Source organism: Staurois parvus, unplaced genomic scaffold (genome assembly GCF_062004578.1).
Source record: "Staurois parvus isolate SC_StPar_1 unplaced genomic scaffold, SC_StPar_1.0 ptg000372l, whole genome shotgun sequence".
Classification (NCBI taxonomy): Eukaryota; Metazoa; Chordata; class Amphibia; order Anura; family Ranidae; genus Staurois; species Staurois parvus.
In genome coordinates, this window is record NW_028318168.1 from 4058846 (window position 1) to 4081759 (window position 22914).

The 22914-nt window shown below is 41.3% G+C and overlaps 1 protein-coding gene across 2 annotated transcripts; it reads right to left on the reverse strand.

Annotated features, from left to right (window-relative positions):
* Positions 1–58: 58 nt before the first annotated feature.
* On the reverse strand, positions 59–21580 carry LOC149456172 (A-kinase anchor protein 7-like). 2 transcript variants are annotated; one of them, XM_089685359.1, is made up of 6 exons: positions 21454–21580; positions 16478–16598; positions 13322–13455; positions 12106–12266; positions 7514–7626; positions 59–3171 (listed from the first exon to the last, which is right to left on the reverse strand). In XM_089685359.1, the coding sequence occupies exons 2-6, from the start codon at positions 16559–16561 to the stop codon at positions 3016–3018; spliced, it is 648 nt and encodes a 215-aa protein (XP_089541485.1). In that variant the 5' UTR covers positions 16562–16598; positions 21454–21580; the 3' UTR covers positions 59–3015. The 2 variants fall into 2 exon arrangements, with proteins under 2 accessions (XP_089541485.1, XP_089541486.1); XM_089685360.1 differs by having other exon boundaries at positions 21507–21540.
* Between the last annotated feature and the right edge of the window lie 1334 nt (positions 21581–22914).

Genomic DNA, 22914 nt, shown 5'->3' on the forward strand with positions numbered 1-22914 from the left:
TGTAATTCCTCCAATGCCGCTCTATGGATGCAGTAGGTTTAAAGAGCACACCGAATACTTTAGTTAACTTCTTTAATAACTTCAATCTTCTTCATATAACTGCTTACAATGGCTTGTTTCGTTTATCTTACAGTGGCTTATTTCTTTCGTATTACAGTGGTTTATTTTGTTTCATATTACAATGGGTTAATTCGGTGGATTATATCGGTGGAACTACAAGTAAACACATACAACAGATTTTACACACAGATCTACCTGCACTATTAAACAACAGAGGACCACACAATTGCATTAAATACCTATTTGGCCTTCTCTGCTTCCATAGAGCTTCTCTAACTGGAACTTTGTCTGTTTCCTCTTCTGTCTGATGAGCAAGTGACTGTAGAACAATCTAGCAGGGAGTTTTACACAGGCACAAATGTGAAACTGGCTGGGATTGGTTAAGGCTCTGTACAGTGTGAGGATGGCTGTGATTGGCTCACCTTGTACTGACTCCTAAAGGCATATTTTCCTTTTCTGCTTACACAATGAATATATAAATGTCATATAACAATCAAAGACATAAATTACAGCAATGATTCTGCTTTTGGCTTTAACTTATGCACATATACACTGTACTGAGGTTATTGGCAGGTTTGGTATACACATATATGTGAACCATATTAGCAACCTAGGACTGGTCTTAGCTGGCCAGCTACAAGCGTTACTGTATGTTACAATGTGTGGTAAAATGTAATTTTCACCAGACATTTCCCCAATGCACAGGTCTGAATAGGGCCTAAAGGACACCTTCACTAAAAGTGGAACTGACCTTTATGTGTATTACATATTGGGCAAGATTTGCTAAAACTGAAGCACTCAGAATCTGGTGTAGCTGTGCATGGTAGCCAATCAGCTTGTTCATATAAGCTTTGCCTATAAAACTTGGAAGTTGATTGGTTTCTGTGCAGATCTGCATCAGATTTTGCACCATGCAGTTTTAGTAAATAACCCCAATTATATCATAGGCTTTACTCCAAATTCAGTTTATAAACTTTGGACTGTTCGAGGCACCATTAGCAAGCTGCAGCTATAGATAAAAAAAACAAGCCCGGTAGATGTAGTTCATAGGTTTTAAAGATCTGCCACAAGATATATCAAGTTCAGTATTGAGCAGCCAACTCCTACCATCAGTTGCCTTTATGCTAGTATTTATTAAAGTAGGCTATGAAAAAATACACATTTTTAAGCTATGTTTTGTTTTCCATTTCACGTTTTATCAATAAAACATTTTACATCAAATATAATTTTGCCAATACCAAATGCCCCTCGCAATATGCACCAGCTTGTCTTTTTTATTCTCCTTGCAGCTAAAACATCAATAGTGAGAGCATGGAAGAAACCCTCTTTAACTTTACAGCAGGTCAAGCACAAAACCATGTGGTGAAATCCATGAGAAGATTCCCAGTGTCATGAACAAGGTGGATCAATCTGAGAAGGCATGGGATCCCTAGGCACAATATATACCAGTCCAGCTGACCACTCCTTCTGTTGCAGTGGTACCTACTACTGGAGATCTCTAGGTTTATTCTTTTCTTCATTCCTCTGCTTTTTAAATGGTGCTTAGAGAGCTGGGGGAGACAAAACAGCACCACACCAAACTTCCCAGTTAATGGCGGTGTGGTGGGGGGAGGGGGTCGTGTCAGCAGAAGTCTGATCATTAGAAGAGAACAGTTCCCAGCAAAGATAGAGAACTGACCACACTGTGCTCTCCTTCCTAGCGTGGTCATTATTCAATAGCAAAGCAGAGGGACTGGCAGGAACATCAGGTATGTCACACAAAAGAAGCAATACAAAGAGAACAAGATACTTTTTCATGCAAGTAAATAGTACAGCAGACACATATCAGGAATATGAATTGTTGGGTTTACATATTCTTTCATTTCTAAAAATACTAGTTGCATTTTTCCCAACGATTACAATACAAGCAACACATTTTTCTCCCTTAATAAATACTAGGGATGCACTGAAATTTCGGTGGACAAAATGTTTTGACCGAAAACAACCCTTTCGGCCGTCAACCGATATGTAAAAAAGCATCGATACAGGTGCCGAAAAAACCCCACCCCTTGCTGCCGCCCACCCCTCACTACTGCCGCTCAGTAGTTCTCAGCCTTACCTGAGAAAACCTCAAACGATCCCGGCGCTGGGCATAGAGATTAGTGAAGGAAAGATGGCCTCCACTGATCTCATCTCTATGCCCTTGGAGGACTAGAGCGATGTCACTTCCGGTTCTGGACATTTTTTTTAAAGCACTAGATCAATGCTTTTTTTTTCATCCAGTGCTTTACATTGCAGAGGAGAGACATGGGGTCCTATTGACCCCATATCTCTCCACAAAGAGGACCTGTCACTAATTATTTCTATCACAAGGGATACATGCATTTCTTGTGATAAGAATAAATGTGATTACATTTTTTTTTTAAAAGGGACAGTGCAAAAAAAATTAATTAAAACATTTTTTAAAGTGCCCCAATCCCCCCATGCTTGCACATAGTGGTGAACACATACGTAGGCCATGCCCACATATGTAAATAGTGTTCAAACCATACACATGAGGTATTGCCACGAACGTCAGAGCAAGAGCAATAATTTGCGCTCTAGACCTTCTCTGTAACTTTACACTGCTAAACTGTAGAAATTTTTACAGCATCACCCATTGAGATTTTTAAGTACCGCAGTTTCACGCCATTCCACGAGCGTGCACAATTTTAAAGCGTGACATGTTGGGTATCTATTTTATCACCGTAACATCCTCTTTCATATTTTATTAAAAAATTGTAGTATATATTGTTTTTTTATTAAAAGTGTATTTTTTTGCAAAAAATATATATTAATTTTAAAAACTGTGAATTTTGGTTTCGGTTTTCGGCCTAGTGCATTTTGAATTTTCATTTTTGGTTTCGGCACCAGAATTTTCATTTCAGTGCACCACTAATAAATGCCTAGACGTACAGCACAAGATACAATGCCATATTATGATACACCAATAAAGATGGAAGCCTCAGTGTGATAGTATCCATCAGGCTGTCTTGCCTTGCCCATTGAACAAAGATCAAGTCTGGACATGGTTTCATTTCCAAAATAATGTTTCTTGAAGGTTCTGTACAAACTTGGGTAAATGATTACTCCCTGAAAACAGATAAAAATTGGCATCATTCTATTTATCGTGAAACTATAAAACAGCCATACACATATGGAAGAGCTGAACATAGTTCTTTTAACCCCTTGGTGACTGAGGGTAAAACCAATGTTAATGCCTGAACATAATTTTGCAAATGTGTTGGTAAAACCGTACATATAATAGCAACTCCAACTATCATCCAGATGGATTATACCTTGTTTTTTTAAGAACAAATTAGGCTTTCTTTTAGTAATTGGTAACAGATATCTCCTGTTTGTTTTTCCTATCATAAGAAAACTGGCTCAAGAGAGTAAAAACATATTTTTATTAGAATTTAACTGTATATTTCTTGCTATTACCATAATTTACCACCAAAGAACAACCCAAAATAAATTCTTCTGCTCCTTATGATTGCAGAAATACCATATATGTGTATGTTGTTGTTTGTACCTTAGTAGTACGCATTTTACCTTTTTTATCCTAGTTAAAGCACACTGACACGGAAACTGATACTAGTTCAAGAATGCTTATTAAAAAAAAAAATCTACTGAACATACACTGATGGTGACTTTTGGCCCAAGCATTTGATCCTTACCTTGACCCTAACCCTAATCCTGGCACCCTCAACCCTTGATCTAGCAAGGTTTTCTTTATTTTCTTTATTTTTTTTACCCACTTGCCCTCCGAAAGATTTACCCCCTTTCCTTACCAGGCCATTTTTTGCAATATGGCGTTGTGTTACTTTAACTGATAATTGCGTGGTCATGCAACACTGTACATAAATGAAATTTATGCCATTTTTTCTCACTAATAGAGCTTTCTTTCAGTAATATTTGATCATGCTATAAACAAAAAAAAAAGACTGACAGTTTTGAAAAAAAAACAAATATGTTTGACTTTTTGGTATAAAACATATCCAATAAAAAAAGTAAAAAAATTTAATTTTGTCATAATTTAGGCCAAAATGTATTCTGCTACATGTCTTTGCTAAAGAAAATACCAGTAAGTGTATATTAATTGGTTTACGGGAAAGTTATAGCATCTACAAATGGCGGAATATATACTTGAATTTTTTTAAATTATTATTTTGTATTTTTTAATACTAGTAATGGCGGCAATCAGTTATAGTGGGACTGTGGCAGGCATTCTGACACTGGGCTTGAACTGATTAACTGCCACTGACATCTCCAGTGACACTAATACAAAGCACTGACACTGTACTAATGACACGGGGCAGGAAGGGGTTAACATCTGGTGTGATCAAGGGGTTAACTGTGTGTTAGGGAGTGATTAGACTGTGTACTGTGTTGTGTTTTACTAAGGAGACCTGCTGATTTCTATCTCTCTGCTGTGATGTCCGCCATGGGGGTTATTTACTAAAACTGGAGTGCACTAAATCTGGTACAGCGCTGCATATAAGCCAATCAGCTTTCAGTTTTTTTTTTTGTCAAAGCTTAATTGAACAAGCTGCACTTTGAAGCTGATTGGTTGCCATGCACATTTGCACCAGATTCTGAGTGCACCAGTTTTAGTAAATCTCCCCCATATGTTGGTAGCATGTTTCAATATACACAATGGGTAATTTTTTAGACACCTTTTAGTCTCTAGACAAATTAAAGTACTGAACAAAAATCCTTTCAGAATGAATAATGTTTTTGATATGGAAAGAAAATATTATTATTATTTCTATTATTATTCAGGATTTATGAAGCCAACAGTTTGCACAGCAGTTTACAATGTGAGGGCAGACAGTACAATTACAATACTATTTAATACAGAAGGAAACAGAGGGCCCTGCTTGTTAGAGCTTACATTCTATGAGGGAGGGTCAATTAATACAAACGGTAATAACTGTGGGGGATGATTGGATGGAGAAAATAAAGTACAGATATTAGGTGAGGGTAGGAAAGGCTTGTCTGAAGAGAAGGGTTTTCAGGGATCGTCTAAATGTAGACAGAGTACGGGACAGTTGGACAGACTGGGGCAGGGAATTCCATAGGATAGGAAAGACTTGGGAGAAGTCCTGGAGGCAGGCATTGGAGGAAATAACAAGGGAGCTAGAGGTCTTAGGAGGAACAAAAAAGGATGATTCGGTTGGTATTTTGAGACTAGGGAAGTGATGTAGCTGGGGCCGGGTTGTGGATGGCTTTGTAAGTTGTTAGTATTTTGAATTGAATTAATTTGGAGAGCGTAAGCCAGTGGAGGGATTGGCAGAGAGGCGTAGCAGACGCTGAGCGGTTGGTAAAATGGATGAGCCTGTAGCAGCATTCATGATGGAGTGAAGAGGGGATAGCCTATGTAAAGGAAATCCAATGAGGAGGGAGTTGCAGTAGCTAAGGTGAGAGATGACCAGGGTGTGAATTAGAAGCTTTGCGATGCCATTGGTTAGGACGGGGCATATTGTGGAGATATATTGTAGGCTGAGGCGGAAAGCTTTGGACAATGATTGGATGTGGGGCTGAAAAGATAGTTCAGAGTCCAGGATAACACCTAGCATCTTGGCATTCGGGGATGGGTTGATAGTTGTGCTTTCAATCTTGAGAGAGAAGTCAGGGGATGGGGCACGTGGGGGAGGAAATATTCTGAGGTTGGTTTTGTATAGATTGAATTTTAGGCAATGGTGTGACATCCAGGCTGATATGTTCGTTAGTAGATTAATGATGTGTGTGGGGTAGAGAGATAGATTTGCTTGTATAAATTGTATTGGAAGCCAAGGGAGGCTATCAAATGACCCAGGGAGGAGGTGTAGATTGAGAATAGGAGAAGTTCAAGAACAGAACCTTGGAGGACCCCAGCGAAGAAAGGAAGAGGAGAGGAGGAAGTGGCACTGAAGGTGCGGTGAGATAGGTAGGAAGAGAACCCTTGAAGAATACAGTCAGTAATGGAGTAGAGTTTTTTTGAGGAGGAGGGGGTGGAATAGTGTCCATGGATTTTAGCTGTAAGTAGATTGTTTGTGAGTATTAGGAGAGCAGTTTCTGAAGAGGATCAAGAAGGTTATTTTCAGTAAGATGGTCATGCAGTTGGCTGCAGACTAGGCGCTCAAGGAGTTTGGAGGAAAATGAGAGCAAGGAGATTGGCGTAGGTTGTTAGGTGGGGTCCAGTGAGGGCTTTTTAGCATGTATCTTACCTCCAGCAAATGTTTAGTCTACATTTCCTTTGGTAAGATTAACCTCCCTGGCAGTATTCCTGAGTGTAGCTCGGGGTAAAGTTTCAGTACCACAAGCGGTAACCCCGAGCTACACTCGGGCTTACCATGCGACGCTGCTCTGGGATCCCTCGATCACTTACCTTGTCCTGCGCTCCCGCGATTTCCCTCCTGCAGTGTCCCCGGCAATGTAATCCGGCGAATGCCGGCATCTGTCATCTGGGTTCCGTCCCCTGTGACGTCGGGACATACGGGGATGGAACGGTGGGAAATTTGAAAATGACAAAAAGTCACATTCACTAAAATCACATAGTAAAACATTACTGTATCAAAGCATTTCACATACATTTTGTCCCTAGTGCTTTGTCCTGTGCCCTGCCTGCATTTTTACTGTTCTTTCTGCCTGGAAACTGAGAAACGTCCATGGCGTCCAAAAAACATCCCTTTAGGTCAAAAGTGGTTTTAGACCAGCTAGAGAACAGCGATAGTAAATCAGAACCACTTGCAGAATTGAGTGATTATGATTCGTGGAGAAATTTGTCCTCAGCCACTGAAAATGATATTGCGACTTTGCTCAGTGATGTGTGAACTTGGAGCTATATTTCAAATTTCAGTGTTTTTGGTTTGATTATATTATTGAATTAAATTTATTATTATATTATTATTTTTTATGATTATTTATTAAATTATAATTTATGATTTCGTGTTTCAAGTTTTATCCTACCCGGGATGTTTACTAGACTCTTGTTTGGACAGATTTCAGTGAGTTATTCCTAAAAATTCCAGGCCTACAATAAAAAAACTACATATTTCCATGCAAAAAAATGTACCGCTTTGAGCACAGAAATATTGACATAATCATACTGCTAGGGAGGTTAAAATAAGATTAAATGGCTTATTTATCTACTTTAGTGTATTTCTTTTAATATCCTGTTGAAAATTAAAATATAAAAATACCAGCTACATCAGGGATTTCATGCCACCTTTAGCCCTAAATGACTGGTCGGCAGGTAGCTTTATCCCAGCTGTTATGACCATTCTGTTGCACTGCCCAGAAATCTATCCTCTTCTGGACTTGGAGTTGCTGTCATAGTTTTAGAACATTTAAAGGTGGTACACAAAAGAAAGGCAGGCGAATGTGGTAGAGGTGATTACGTACTGGTTAAAAAACAAACAAACTAGGATCTCTTCTTAAAAGGACTCACCTGCTCTTGTAACTCTGGAGCACTTTCCATCTTCATAAGCGTCAAATGTGGTATACAACTTCTATTTTCTATTTTAAATAACTCTTTGTCTTTGAATGTATTTTTTACAGTGTCTGTAGGTTAATGAGAGAATGCAGCAATAAAAACACATGTGCAACTATATGTTTAAAGTATCCATTTTTAGCAAAAAAATATTTATCAAAATGGTAAAATCCCCTTTAGAAGAATTAGAACATGCTGGTTAGGATGTAAATTTAGACTGGCGTGTTTCAATTAAGAGTTAGGGGGAAATTTGCTAAAACTGGTGCACTCAGAATCTGGTGCAGCTGTGCATGGTGGCTAATCATTTTCTAACTTTAGCTTGTTCAATTAAAGTGTTACTAAACCCACAACAGTAAAATCAGTCTGTATGTGCAGTAAAGCATGCTTGTTATACTCACTGTAGCACGTAAGGGACTAATCCTCTGCATTGTGTAAAAAGGCTGTTTGATCCTGTCTTCTATGCCCCTCCTCTTGTTGAAATGGCCACCTGATGCAGACTGAACCCGTGGTAACATGCGCATGCTCAGTTTGATGTGTATTGCTAGAGAGGTTTTTTTGGGAGGATACATGTGATCAGCACGGGCCCAATCAGCATTGTCCAGACAGGGGATCAGAGGTTTCACATCCTCCTAGAGCAGAAAGAAAACTCCTCCTACAAGCTTTAACCAGTGCTCAGCTGAAGTCACAAGACTGCTCTAACTGCTGATGAGAAAAGGTATTTAGTAGTTTATATTTACTAAAATAATTGCATTTCCATGTTGTATGTACTGTGGAAGACCAGATATAGTGAATGCAGGGTCCTGGGTTTAGTAACACTTTAAGCTTTGACAATAAAACCTGAAAACTGGTTGGTTTCTAGGCAGAACTGCACCAGATTTTACAGTCTCTAGCTTTAGTAAATCAACCCAAGAGTCTAGCTGCAGAAAAACTCAGAACTTGTATTGCAGAGAATGCCAACTACAAACAACCCCACGGGGAGGGCACCGCCTAGGATAACACTTACAGTTCAGTTCAGGCAGCATGGCAGCGATAAAGATGCACCAACAGCATCTGTCTTCAGAGGGCGGAAAGCAGCCTGGCTGGTCCGGTCCCAAAGAGGAGGCTACAGTAAAGGATTGTGAGTCCCTAGTCTTTCCCTACTCATCTGGAATCTTTCCCTGTCACTATCTCTTTCCCTGATAGGTGAGTGCTCTTTCTCTACAATAGATGTGCATGCCAAAACCTAGGGGCAGGGACATATAAAGACTTTGCTGACCTAAAGATGACTGCCAGATTTCATCTGGATGCAGCATAGCCAACCACACAGCTGTCTCCAGAAACATCCTCTCCAGGCGGTGGTTCTGCTCTGGTAGGGCACCACCTACAGTAGAGGAAGTGGACTGCAGCTGCCTGCAAGCTGAACTCACACAATGCAAAACAATAATATCGACTGTTAACGTTTAGTTGCGGACAGTTTATCTGTGTTTAAAAAAATACAGAAAGTGCTACATCCAGGGTCGATATCTGCAGCTAAACACACATTGAGTTTAGCTGCACATAGCTGCAATGCGTTTAGCAGCAGAAAATGACACACTTCCCCTGTTCTTCCTGAAATGTTGGTATTCCTTTCTCATGTCGGTATTCATTCTTTGCATACATGGTCTAACAATAGTTAGTACGCTTTCAAAAGTGGACACCGACATTCTGGTAATGTTGTGAAAAGTATGGGGATAGGTTCTGATTTCCTCATACATCAGGACAAAATATCCCCTAGAGGCTGGGATGTTATGGGATGTATACATCTTTGCTTCATTTGGTTCTCTCTCTGCCTCTCTATCTGCCTCAGGACCAGTTCACACCAGAATGTGGTGTGGGAAAAGTGCATTCTGTTTGCATTTTTCCACATTGAAGGTGACGGCACTGCCCTTGCGATCTGCATGCGGGTGCTAAATAATTGTCACCAGCACCCTAAACGCAGATCACAAAGCAGTGCTTTTATGGACACCAAATCACACAATTCCGTAGCACCATGCACTTTGGTGCAGTGTGTTTTTAAAAGTAGTGCTGTGCATGTGAACCGACCCTCAGTCTTCTTCTTCTCTCAAGCAGGCACACGATGCTAAGCACTACATTTTTTCTGCAAAAAAAGTCTATAATTGCTGATGCAGCTAAACACAGCTAAACTCATTTACAAAACTCAACTGTCTGCATGAACAATTTCAACTTTTTCAAATGAAGATTAGCAGTTGTCAGATACAAACACCCATGTGAATGTAGCCTAAAGATGATGGAATGGAAATATGGAGGAAAAGAAAAGGATCACATAGGAAGGGTAAACATGGAAAGAAGAGTGAAATAGTGAACAGTAAAGCAGAGGGAGACGTGGGGCATGCAACTGGATGGTGTACCACTGAATGTATGCAATAATCCCCTGGTACTGCTGAAAGCAAACAAAATATGCCCCTTTCTCTTTTTATTATAAAGCATATAATGTATAATTTTACCTTTCGATTGTATTCTAACATTAAAATTGTGCAACTACATATTATGATCACTAGATGGCAACAGAACAATGTATCTCATATTATTTAAGCTGCTGTAACTGTTCTTTGGGCATTCACTAAGAGATAAATACTGCATTAATTTTTTAGTTAAAATAACTCATGCGGTATTTATTTCAAAAGTAGTCAATTTACCAAAAAACATGCTTTATTTACCGAATGTGTTAAATATTTATGTTTTGGGATATTTAGCACTTAAATTTTGCATTATTTTTGGTGTTTTTTCACAATTTTTTTTTGCAGGCTAACATTGCACCAGTATGCACACAGCAATACTGTGAAACTGTAAACATTGTAGTGTGCTTCATTCACAAAACGATCTCCCTCTGATGAAATGTTACAATTTATTTTCATTCCTGAGCTCAGAGGAGCACATTTTTACACTGATACATTGTATACGTTCACTTTCTGGCCAGTGCAGAGTTCCTCTAATTGTTGTTTTGTACATTTCTAAAATACCACCAGCAAACACCTGGTGATAAATAATGAATGTGTGTTTTTTTTTAATAATTGACTTTAATGGTTTATCTCATGTTTTTTTTGCGGTATTTATCTCACTATTTTAACAACTGTGCTGTATTTACCTCACATTCGATATTTTACTTTGATGCACAGTGGCTAAATGGTTAGCACTTCCGCCTGGCAGTACTAGGGTCATTAGTTAGAATCCCAGCCATGGCACCTCCTGCCTGGAGTTTGCATGTTCTCCCTGTGCATGTGTGGGTTTCCTCCGGGTACTCTGGTTTCCTCCCACACTCCAAAGACATTCTGGTAGGTGAATTGGATCTTGTCTAAATTGGCCCTAGTATGTGTATGTATGAATGTGAGTTAGGGACCTTAGATTGTACACCCCTTGAGGGTTAGGGACTGATGTGAATGTACAATATATATATGTAAAGTGCTGTGTAAACTGACGGTGCTATATAAGTGCCTGAAATAAATAATAAATAAATAATGAATTGACTCATTTATTATCTCATACGATAGTTCTGAAAAATTAGTCACTTGACTTTCATATCGCATGCGGTAACCTTTAGTGAATTGACCCCTAGATGTCCTTATTTTGTTTAGCTGTGTGCACATACAAAGCAATGCTCAGAACACATTTGTGGGTTCTGGCAAATCGATACAAACCTTTAATATGCATAAAACAGCTATCTTCCTTTAGCTGCTGTGTTTTCTGTCTTTAGTGATCTATTATGCTTTGTTCACATGGGTGCTGAGGCCCATACAAAAGATGGCACCTCTCATCTCTATGGGCTCTAACTAAGCAGGCATAGCCAGTTGGGATACAGTATTGCCAAGGACGAATGCAAAGCCATGGCTTGGGGAAGGCCACTATTATCATATTAATGTATCAAGTAGGTTCAGAAGGGTGGGGGACAGCAGAAAAAAAAGATAATTTTAGGAATGTGCTGATGAGAGTAATAAAGTCCACTGGTGGCCCTTAGCTGTCGAGCCCGGGAAAGGTGCTCAGTATTTGGAGGATGGATCATTGGTTGGTTTTTGCCCGTCACCCACACATCAGGAAGAGTTGTCGGGCAAAGCCCTATATTGCCCAGAAGACAGTGTTATGTTGGGGGTCGGCTCGGCTGCTCGTTTAGGCCATGTGTGAGGCAGCCTGCCACTCGTCAACACTTTAATGATTCAGAAAATAACAGACAGAAGAAGCAGTCCTATTCAGGGGCGGACTGACCACTCATGGGGCCTCCGGGCAATAGGGGATCATGGGGCCCCTGTGTCCTTGCCCAAACTCCAAAAAGCCTATGAAAAAGGTACCAGGGGCATCTCATGGGGCCCCCTACTGACCCCGGGCCCTCGGGCAGTGCCTGAGTTTCCAAATGGTCAGTCCGCCCCTGGTCCTATTACAGGTACCTCCCAGAGTACGATTTTTGAAACAGAATGGAAAGGGGTGCAACATAGCAACAGGATACAGGGTTAAAGGTGCGCCATGGAACATAAAATCTAAATTAACACTATTTGCTGAGTTGTTTAGGGGTGAGCGCTTACCAGTAATTTCTTTAAGCTTAGCTTTTGCCGAATCCTCAGCTATCTTTGCAAAGACAACTTGATTATTAAACTCAGATACACCAAGAAACTGAAGATTCAAATCTCTTCCCTGCAGAATGTGCTCAATCTTCACCTTACACTCCAAAAGTGCATCAATCGCTCTAGGAAAAAAAAATAGAACAAATGCATGTCAGTGTAAAGCAACAGATGCATAGTTACTTTCCCTTCACTCCCTGACTACTCCATTCAGCAAAGTAAAACAAGTGATCGTTCCTCTCATGACAACACTCTTTGTAAATTGCCTTACTGGAATTGATACAGAAGCTATGCAGGGCTCCTCCTGGCCCCATTAGGAAAACAGCTGACTTGTATTTAACCAACTTTAAGCTGCTTTTGCATTCCTATAGACTTGTATGGGGAGAAGGACATTTCTTATTTGAGCAAGAGCCTACTGACTATTGAACCACCTGGCTGGCCAGACTGGTAAAAATAGGACTGGTTTGCTACGTAATTAATAAGCAAAAGATTATAAGGACAGTATTTTTTCCCCAAAAAAGGTGGCAGCCTTATCATCCACACAGGCCCTTATGTGAACCTATTGATTTTTTTCCTTTATGTTTGAAATAAAAAAATGTTGGAGTGACATGTGTTTTTAAAAAGAGCTGGATGTGTTCCTAAATGTACAAACTATAACTGAATGTTAACAATTATTAGTTATAATACCAGAGATTGTTGATCCATACTGAATACTGAATTGTCATAGGGGATTGGGTAGGATTTTTTTTCCTGTTGGAGCAAGCTGAACCAAGGTCACGGTAGACCAGGGTTTTTTTTCCTTCCTCTGGATCAACTGTGGGTATAGGGTTCCGTGTTTGGAGGTTTTCTATTATTGGCTGAACTCAATAAACTTGTGTCTTTTGCTCATAGCAAACCTATTACTTTAACTGCTGTCAATGTACGTTTCAAAATGAAAAGAGAGAAGCTAGTCCCTGTAGGCAACATACACTGATGCTATTTCAGATACCTTTACACATAAAACCTATTTCTCAACATTCAATAACAAAGGGGACACATCTGCTCTCACATCTCAAGTTAGCATGTATTTAGTCCTTCTCCAGCAAAAGCTTTATTTTTTATTTGATTTCAGTTTTTCTGGAAACAGAAATATAAATAACCATCAACAGCTTTATTTGACTACAGAATATTTCATACATACACGCTCACATCTTCTTCTCTGGTTATTTCCATCACAAAGAGCGTAAGGTGAAATGAACACTTCTTTTTCATCACTGAAGAAAATCTGTCATCCTTTCGTACACAATCTTGAAAAATCTGGATGTTTTCAAGGACCTAAGCATACAAATAAAGTGGCAGTTATCTCAGTTGTAACTTTGCATTTTCTAACTGGAAACACATTTGTTGAATGTAATGTCACTTTGTTTCTCTTGGAGTATTTCAGTCTGAAGTCAGGCCAGTTAAGTATGGTGTTCCTCAGGGCTCAATCTTGGGCCCCTTACTTTTTAGGATTTACACGTTTCCACTTGGCCAACTGCTTAGAACACATGGGCTCAATGGTCACCTCTATGCAGTACATACATACTAAACCGGATTCTACTTTGGCTGCTTCTCTCCTATCTAACTGTATTTGTGATATAAAAACTTGGATGGCCCATAATTTCCTTCAATTAAACTGTGAAAAGACTGAAGTCATGCTTATTGGCACCCCCATCAGCTGTGTAAGGCCAGTCCTGGTAGCCTATCTATCAATCACACTGTTCTTGAGTTTCAGTAAAAAATCGTGGGGAGATATCTGACGCTAGCTTAAAATTTGATTCACATGTGCAAAATTATTATTATTATTATTAATATACAGGATTTATATAGCGCCAACAGTTTGCTCAGCGCTTTACAATATAACGGGAGACAATACAGCAACAATACAGTTAAATACAAGAGGGATAGGAGGGCCCTGATCCTGGGAGCTTACAATCTAGGAATGTTGTAGGAACATCTTTTCTTCCACATGAGAAATATTGCTTGGCTGTGTCCTATGCTATCATATACTGTAGCTGAAAAGCTGATCCATACATTTGTGTTCTCCGGACTCGACTATTGCAATGCCTTACTCACTAGTGTACCTAAGTACACTATTAGTCGACTACATATATGTTCAAACTTCAGCACCCAGAATACTCACTAGGTCAGGTACAAGTGACCATATTACCCATATCCTAGAGTCCTTGCACTGGCTACTTGTCAGGTTTCACATAGACTTTAGGATCCTCTTGCTCATCTATAAGGCTCTTCATAGCTTGGCACCCCATTATCTGTATGGACTTTTATCAACTTACTCCCCTTCCTCGTAACCTCCACTCCTCAAATCTTCTTGTGCCCCCACCCCACACTCACCTACACTTGATGGGAGACACAGCCTTCTAGTGCTTTACTCCAAAAAGTCTGAAATTCACTTCCAAGGAACATCAGAGAGTCATCTTCTCTAAACTCAAATAAAATCTAAAAACTTTTTTCTTCAATAAGCTTTCACTTAATGGTCCCTTTTTTCCTTTGTTTTATCCTGTGTATTTCTTTTGTTTTCTTTGTAAAGTGCTTTGAGATGATACCTTTTAAAGGTTTAAAGTTTATTCTTATTATAATGTAAGTCATAAATGTTCTTGAAAGCATTATGATAAAGCTCTTTGTCCGAATAACCACATGTACAAAGTAAGTCTGTCAATATTAAATATGGACAGTGTTGTCACAGAAAACTCATTCTACATAGTTCACCTGTGCACCACCTTACTGTGCTCCATCCCTTTGTATGTCCCCATCAGAGGAGACACACTTTGGACACCGCTAATAACTGAAAGGTAAAAAGTAGCCTGGGGTTGGGGTTCAAAAAACAGTTTCCAGATGATTTTCTGACATTTGCAATCTCCTTGGCTGCCTCTCTACTCAGTACTTGTTACCAGTAAACTCATTCCCAATACACCTGTCACTGGGGGTGCTCAAATCAGTTTTCAACTTGGAAGAATCATCCTTAAAAATTAGGGTACTAAGTTTCACACAAGTATTTATGGATTAGATCAATGTTTAGTGCAAACTTATATTAGCTGTTAGCATATTTGTCCGAATGCTGATTGTTTAGGGCAGGGGAGTCCAACCTTTTGACTTTCCCAGGCCACATTGGAAGAAGTGGAATTGTCTTGGGCCACACATAAAATACCCTAACAATAAGGATAGCTGAGGAGCAGAAACAGTTGGGCAGATCACAAGTTAACGATCAATGATATAGATCTCCTAGATTGTAAGCTCGAAAGAGCAGGGCCCTCGATCCCCTCATGTTTTGCACTGTATTGTTATTGTTCTGTCACATGTTCTGTCCCCCTTTGTAATGTACAGCGCTGAGCGAACTATTGGCGCTTTATAAATACTGTATAATAATAATAATAATGGTACCTATCTAACAGGAAAGTTTTGGCAAGTTATTGGAACACAGTGCTGTATGCTGTTTATATCCTCAGCTACATGCAGTTTATACAGCACATCCAGTGGCCTCACATGTTAGTAAGGGGCATAGTTCATTTGAACCAGCTTGGCCCAAGCAATCTATATAAAGTGTACCAAAAGCTGGACTTCAGCTTTAATTTTTCTGGCACTTGATTATTTGCATAGTGAATTATCACCACATTCAGTAAGCCATAGTTCCCAACTGTCACTTATTTGGAAGGACTGTCCCTCTCTTGAGACCAAATCCCTCCATCCCTCGTGTGGTCTCAGTTGTCCCTCTTTTAGGTCTGATATGTACATCTCTATACAAAATGGACTATTTTACTACCGAAAATGTTATAATGCACTAACTTTTTATCCAACCTCTATATTACTGTATTTCTTATTTTGTGTGGTTTAGTCAATCATTTTCTGCATAATCAAACTTTGTGGCCCACGTAAGCAGGACTGTGGCAGGCATGTGTCCTTAGCCTGCATACGGTGTGTTTACAGCATCTTTTATAGTGTGTTAGAAAGCTGGGAGGAATGACTAAGCTAAGTGAAAATTACCATAAAAAGTAAAAATTCACACAATATAAATTCACACTCCTTTAGTAAATCAGCCTCATTATGTCAATTAGGAACAGTATGTAGCTGGCCACTTTCATCACACTTTAGTGCACAAGGTTTTTCCTGCATTAATTCTAAACAGATGCAGCATATAATCTTAAAATAAAAAGTCTCAGATGTATACCATAAGTGTGGGAATTGTCTTGTGTTTATTGTTGATGGTGCACTGCAGTGTCTGCATCCAGCACTTGTTGACTAATGCGTGGCATGTACACCACTCTAAACAAGATTGCTACATTCACTGTAGAAGATATACCTTTTCATTTGTAATGCGAAAAGAAACAAAATAATTAGCAACCAAGCGTTTCTTTCTTTTTTTTCCTCTTTGATTCGAAAGCATGTTTTGATTTTGTTTCCTTTGTCTGTTTTACTTGATTCTAAAGGGAAAAAAGAAGTTTCATTTTAGTAGAAAATACAGCATATAAATGTATTCTGTATCTTTTCTTAAACTGAGCATTGCAGGAAATTATGTTGTTTTTGTAGGGCCGAACCTCTTGAAACCTTTAGTGTACCCTTACACATGTCCCCGGGTTAAAGTGCTTCAAAATGCATTTTTTATAAAAATTTAAATAATAGGCATGCAATGGTGATGCACAGTGCGGCCCCCCTCCCTTAATTCTGGAGTCTCCTTCGGTGCGCTACGCTTCTCCTTTTCTGTGTCTGCCCCCACAGCAAGTGGTCTGATAAGGGGGCAGATGTTCAGGCTTACTCCCAAGCCAGCTAACCCCCCCCCCCCCGCTCACTGCTCAGAGCATCAGGGGTGTATTTACCACAAAGCAAACAAGGCATTTGCCTAGGGCGGCATCTTTCAGGGGGGCAGCAGCATTTTTCAGGGGGCAGTGTCACCCCCTTAACCTCCTTGGCGGTATTCCCGAGTGTAGCTCGGGGTAGAATTTCTATACCAAGAGCGGTAACCCCGAGCTACACTCGGGCTTACCATGCAGCGTTCTCTGGGGGTCCCTGCAGCACTTACCTTGTCCTTCGCTCCCACGATGGGTCCCCTGCAGTGTCCCCGTCCATCTCCTCCGGCGGATGCCGGCATCTGGCTTCCGTGTTCCGGTCCCCGTGACGTCGGAACGTTCGGGCGGCGGAACCGTCGGGAAATTTGAAATTTTTAAAAAATTACATTTTTGCTGTCATTGCTTTTTCACTGCATTTCACATACATTTTGTCCCCACTGCTTTGTCCTGTGCCCTGCCTGCATTTTGACTGTTCTTTCTGCCTGGAAACTTAGAAAAGTCCATGGCGGCCAAAAAGTGTCCCTTTACGTCAAAAGCGGTTTTAGAACAGCGATAGTAAATCAGAACCACTTGCAGAATTGAGTGATAATGATTCGTGGGGAAATTCGTCATCAGACACTGAAAACGATTTTGCGACTTTGCTCAGCGATGTGCGAATTTGCCTCTGTATTTCAAATTTCAGTGTTTTTGGTTTGATTATATTATTGAATTAAATTTATTATTATTATATTATTTTTTATGATTATTTATTAAATTATAATTTATGATTTCGTGTTTCAAGTTTTATCATATCCGGAATGTTTAATAGACTCTTGTTCGGACAGATTTTAGTAAGTTATTCCTAAAAATTACAGCCTACAATTAAAAACTACATATTTCCATGCAAAAAAATGGTACCGCTTTCAGCACAAAATTCCTGACATGATCATACCGCCAAGGAGGTTAAAGGGATGGAAGGAGAGACACAATTAGCATGGGGACCAGGTGGGATCTGATAGAGGCTGTGGGTTGCTTGATGGTGTATGCAGAGCCTGACTCTTGTTCCCAGGGATGTCCAGAGCTGTGAAGGTGAGTGTCTTCTCTCTCACCGGGGTGGGGGGGGGTTGCCAGTGTATGGGGGGAGGTGGTAGTAGAAGGCTCTCTCTGGTGGGGGGGATGGGGTGTTGTTGGTCAATGTCAAACACTCTTCGTTGGGGAGGGCGGTGTTGGTTGGTGTCAGGGTTTCTCAGGGGCGGACTGACAACTCATGGGGCCTCCGGGCAATAGGGGATCATGGGGCCCCTGTGTCCTTGGCCAAACTCAAAAAAGCCTACGAAAAAGGTACCAGGGGCATCTCATGGGGCCCCCTACTGACCCTGGGCCCTCAGGCAGTGCCTGGGTTTCCAAATGTTCAGTCTGCCCCTGGGGTCTCTCCATACGGGGGCCAATTTTTGTGTTGCCTAGGGCAGTACAAAACCTAAATACACCACTGCACAGGATATGTCTGCCAGTGGCAGGTGCCAATTGCTCCCGCTGCTGCATGAACATCCTGTTAAAAGAGAAAGACATGGGAAAAGAACTGCAGATGGTCACAGTGCTGGATCAATACAGGACTCAGGTAAGTGTTTAGGGGGATGATGGGCCACAGCAAATGGCAAAATGCAGGAAATACATTTTAGCTTTAGACCCAGTCTAGTTAAAGTGGTTGTAAAGGCTTAGGGTTTTTTACCTTCATGCATTCAATGCATGAAGGTAAAAAACCCTGTGTGCAGCAGCCCCCAGTAATACTTACCTGAGCCTCATCGCGATTCAGTGATGTGCACGAGAGCCTCGACTCTTCAGGAACTCTCCCTCCTCATTGGCTGAAACAGCAGTGGGAGCCATTGACTCTTTTGCTGTCAATCATAGCCAGTAAGCCAATGAGGGGAGAGAGGGCATGGGGGCTGAGCCTTGGCACTGTGTGTGAATGGACATGCAGTGCAGCAGCTCAGGAGCGTGCCTCTTGCTTGCTGTGGGGGTACTTGTCAGGAAGGAAAGGCCAAGAGCACCAGCGGGGGACCCGAGAAGAGAAGTATTAGGACTGCTCTGTGCAAAAGCACTGCACAGAGCAGGTAAGTGTAACATGTTTTTTTTTTTTCAAATAATTGTCTTTAATATCACTTTAACAAACAAGGACCAGAATAAATCAGATGAACCAACAGCAGGATGTTTTTATTTTTGCTTTTTTACCTCAATTCTCTTTATGATGGAGGGTAAAACAAATTCTAAAGCATTAACACAGTTTTGCAACTTTGGCATGTGTTAGTAAAACTGTACATGATGGCAGAGTGTCTGACTGGTGGTATGGTCGGCCTTTGATGCGTTTTGGGGACGTGTTCCTTTCCTCAAAGCTACAAAAAGTACTTTTATGTATGATATTTGTTGCTTACACTTTTAGTAGGGCCCTAAAAAATAGAGTGCATTTTGCTTTTCTTTTTTGCACAGCACAGCCATCCACAGCAGTGTGCTTACAGTGAAGTACCAACACACCGCCCCCTAGTAAAACACTCCTTGCACACTGTTAACCCTTTGATCGCCCCTCATGTTAACCCCTTCCTGCCCAATGCCATTAGTACAGTGTCAGTGCTTTTTTTTCCACACTGATCACTGTATTGATGTCACTAACACCAAGTCAGTTCCCCCCAGTGTCAGAATGTCCGCCGCAGTTCCGCTATAAGTCACTGATCGCCGCCATTATTATTATTAAAAAGAAAAAAAATTCCAGTATCTATACCGCCATTTGTAAACGCTATAACTTTCACGTAAACCAATTAATTTACATGTATTGGAATTTTCTTTAGCAAAGACGTCACAGAATACATTTTGGCCTACGATTATGATGAAATTTGATTTTTAACATTTTTTTACTGGGCATGTTTAACCTCTTCCCTACCACGCTAAAGACGGCTACAGCGTAGTTGTCTAGTTCTGGGATGATGTCCATAGACGCCATCCCAGAACACATCCCCTGCGCACCCCCAGCAGCGCAATCCCGGTGCCGCCGGTGATCACTGTGTCCTACGGACACATCTGATCACGTGATATGTTAAACGGCCAATCACAGCGGCCTTTTACCACATGATCAGCTGTGTCCAATGACACAGCAGATCACCAGGTAAATACAGTTGCCGGTTATTGTCACAGCGTGAGGAAAGTACTGCTGATAACTGGCAATTGTCAGAGAAGTGATCGGCACTGATGATCAGTGGCCAGCAGTGCTGCCCACCTATGCCACCCACCTGTGCCCTGCAGTGCCACCCACCTGTGGCCTGCAGTGCCACTCATCTGTGCCCATCAGTGCCACCTATCAGTGCAGCATCATCAGTGCCGCCTATCCGTGCCACCTCATCAGTGCCCATCAGTGCTGCCTATCAGTGCTGCCTCATCAACGCACATCAGTGAAGGAGAAAAATTACCTGTTTGCAAACTTTTATAACAGAAACAAATAAAAACTTTTTTCCACATTTTTTGCTCTTTTTTTGTTTATAGCGCAAAAAGAAAAACACCCAGCGGTGATTAAATACCACCAAAAGAAAGCTCTATTTGTGTGAAAAAAATTATAAAAATGTCATATGGGTACAGTGTTGCATGACCGCACAATTGTCATTCAAAGTGAGACAGCGCTGAAAGCTGAAAATTGGCCTGGGCAGGAAGGGGGTATAAGTGCCCGGAAGGCTAGTGGTTAATAGCAAAAAGTAAAAACGATTGTTTTTTTCTCAAAACTGTCGGTCTTTTTTTTTATTATGCAAAAAAATAAACAATGCACAGGCGATCAAATACCGCCAAAAGAAAGCTTGATTTGTGGGAAAAAAGGACAAATTTCATTTGGGTGCAACGTTGCATGACCGCGCAATTGTCAGTTAAAGTAACACAAAACATAGCCTGGTCAGGAAGGGAGATAAATCCTCAGGAGGCCAAGTGGTGTAGTATCAGGCTGCAACATAACAACACTGATAGTGATTGTGAATACTTCATGAATGCGCTGTATATTACTATGAAATCAGGGGCGGACTGACCATCTGGAAACTCGGGCACTGCCCGAGGGCCCGGGGTCAGTAGGGGGCCCCATGAGATGCCCCTGGTACCTTTTTCATAGGCTTTTTTGAGTTTGGGCAAGGACACAGGGGCCCCATGATCCCCTATTGCCCAGGGGCCCCATGAGTTCTCAGTCCACCCCTGTATGAAATACTACTTTTACATGCTGTGCATAATGTCCATGTTTCTCCCTCATCCATCAATGCTTACGTTGTATATGTATACCGTACATTCACTACATGTAACCTTTTCAGCCATCTCCTTTCATCATTCACCATCATCAGAGATACAAGGATACACTTCCTGTCATACACAATGGCATTTCAGCAGCAGATGACATTTAGGCGGGGCTAAACATTTGAACCAATCAGAATCGTCAGAATAGAGCTAGAACGTGGAGATAGTAACGTGCTCATGACACTCCTGAAAGCTGACCCACCTGATCACAGGATCCTCCGAGGAGTCTGTACACGTTTGGCTCTACTTACTGACCGTCCGGGCTGCAGCGACAGCAAGATGACTGCTCCGTGTGGTTCAGTGCACTGCACATGCGCAGTAGAAGCAGACGGTGGGCAATGCAGAGACTGGAGGGGAGAGATAAGGGCTGTGTAGGACAAGCAAGGCTCCATGTACACTGGGCTTAACAAAAACCTCCAGTTTCCTTAGCAAAAAAAAAATATTGGTATGGAGCGTTTTTGTATATAGTTTAGGAGAGTTTAGCATTTTTTTTGCTAGTAAGCTCCAATCAAAAACGCAAACTAGAAGGTTTTTTTTCCCCTGCCTTTAAAAGATGAGCTTAAACTATGCCTCTAATCAGTGGTGTCCAAGGTAGGTGTGGTGTGGAGTGGGTCTGCTGACACCTACCACACCGGGTGACACCAGACCCGCTGCACAAAAAGGTAAGTTGTAAAGCAAGCTGATGATCCCCTCAAGATGGATCTGATCCATCCTGCGGGGATCGTCGGATTTCTTACCTTTTTGTGGAGAGGGTCTGGTGTCACCCTGTATAGGTTGCATGCCAACGATCCCCACAGGATGGATGGGATCTGCGGATTGGGGAGCATAATGGATCCGATCCATGAAGCTCCCCAATCCGCAGATCTGATCCATCCTGCGGGGATCGTTGGAGGGGGTGTCACCAAGTGTTATTGCACCGGGTGACACCAACCCTAGGGACGCCTCTTCTTCTAATCGTCCTGATGTGCATGAACACACAGGATATCACCAGGGGCGGACTGACCATTTGGAAACTCAGGCACTGCCCGAGGGCCCGGGGTCAGTATGGGGCCCCATGAGATGCCCCTGGTACCTTTTTCATAGGCTTTTTTGAGTGTGGGCAAGGACACAGGGGCCCCATGATCCCCTATTGTCCGGGGGCCCCATGAGTTGTCAGGCCGCCCCTGGTATCACTGAGCTGCTTCTACAGACAAAACTCCTGTAGAAGCAGTGATTTTTAAGCCAGTGTGCATGGAGCCTATGGGCCAGTTCACACCACAAAAAAAACACACTCCAGATGCATTCAGTATATGTTTTTACTTACAGTTCACACCACACACAGTTCCGGTGCAGTTTTGATGCAGTTTGCCAGGCTCCAGTATGGTTCTGTGCAGAAAAACTGCAGCATGTTCTATTTTTTTTTCTGCACCAATAACTGACTGGAACTGACTGCACTGGTGTGAACCAGAGCCATTGGAATACATGGAAAACACTGTGCATGCATTTTTGATGCAGAAAAAAAGCTAATTGAACTGCATCTAGTGTGAACTAGCCCTAAGGGCCGGTTCACACTATAGAAACGCAGTCCAGATGCGTTCCAGATGCATTTTTGAATGCGTGTTTTTGACGTTTTTCGTGCCTTTTTGACGGGTTCCAGTGCGTTTTTTTATGCATTTCAGTTATT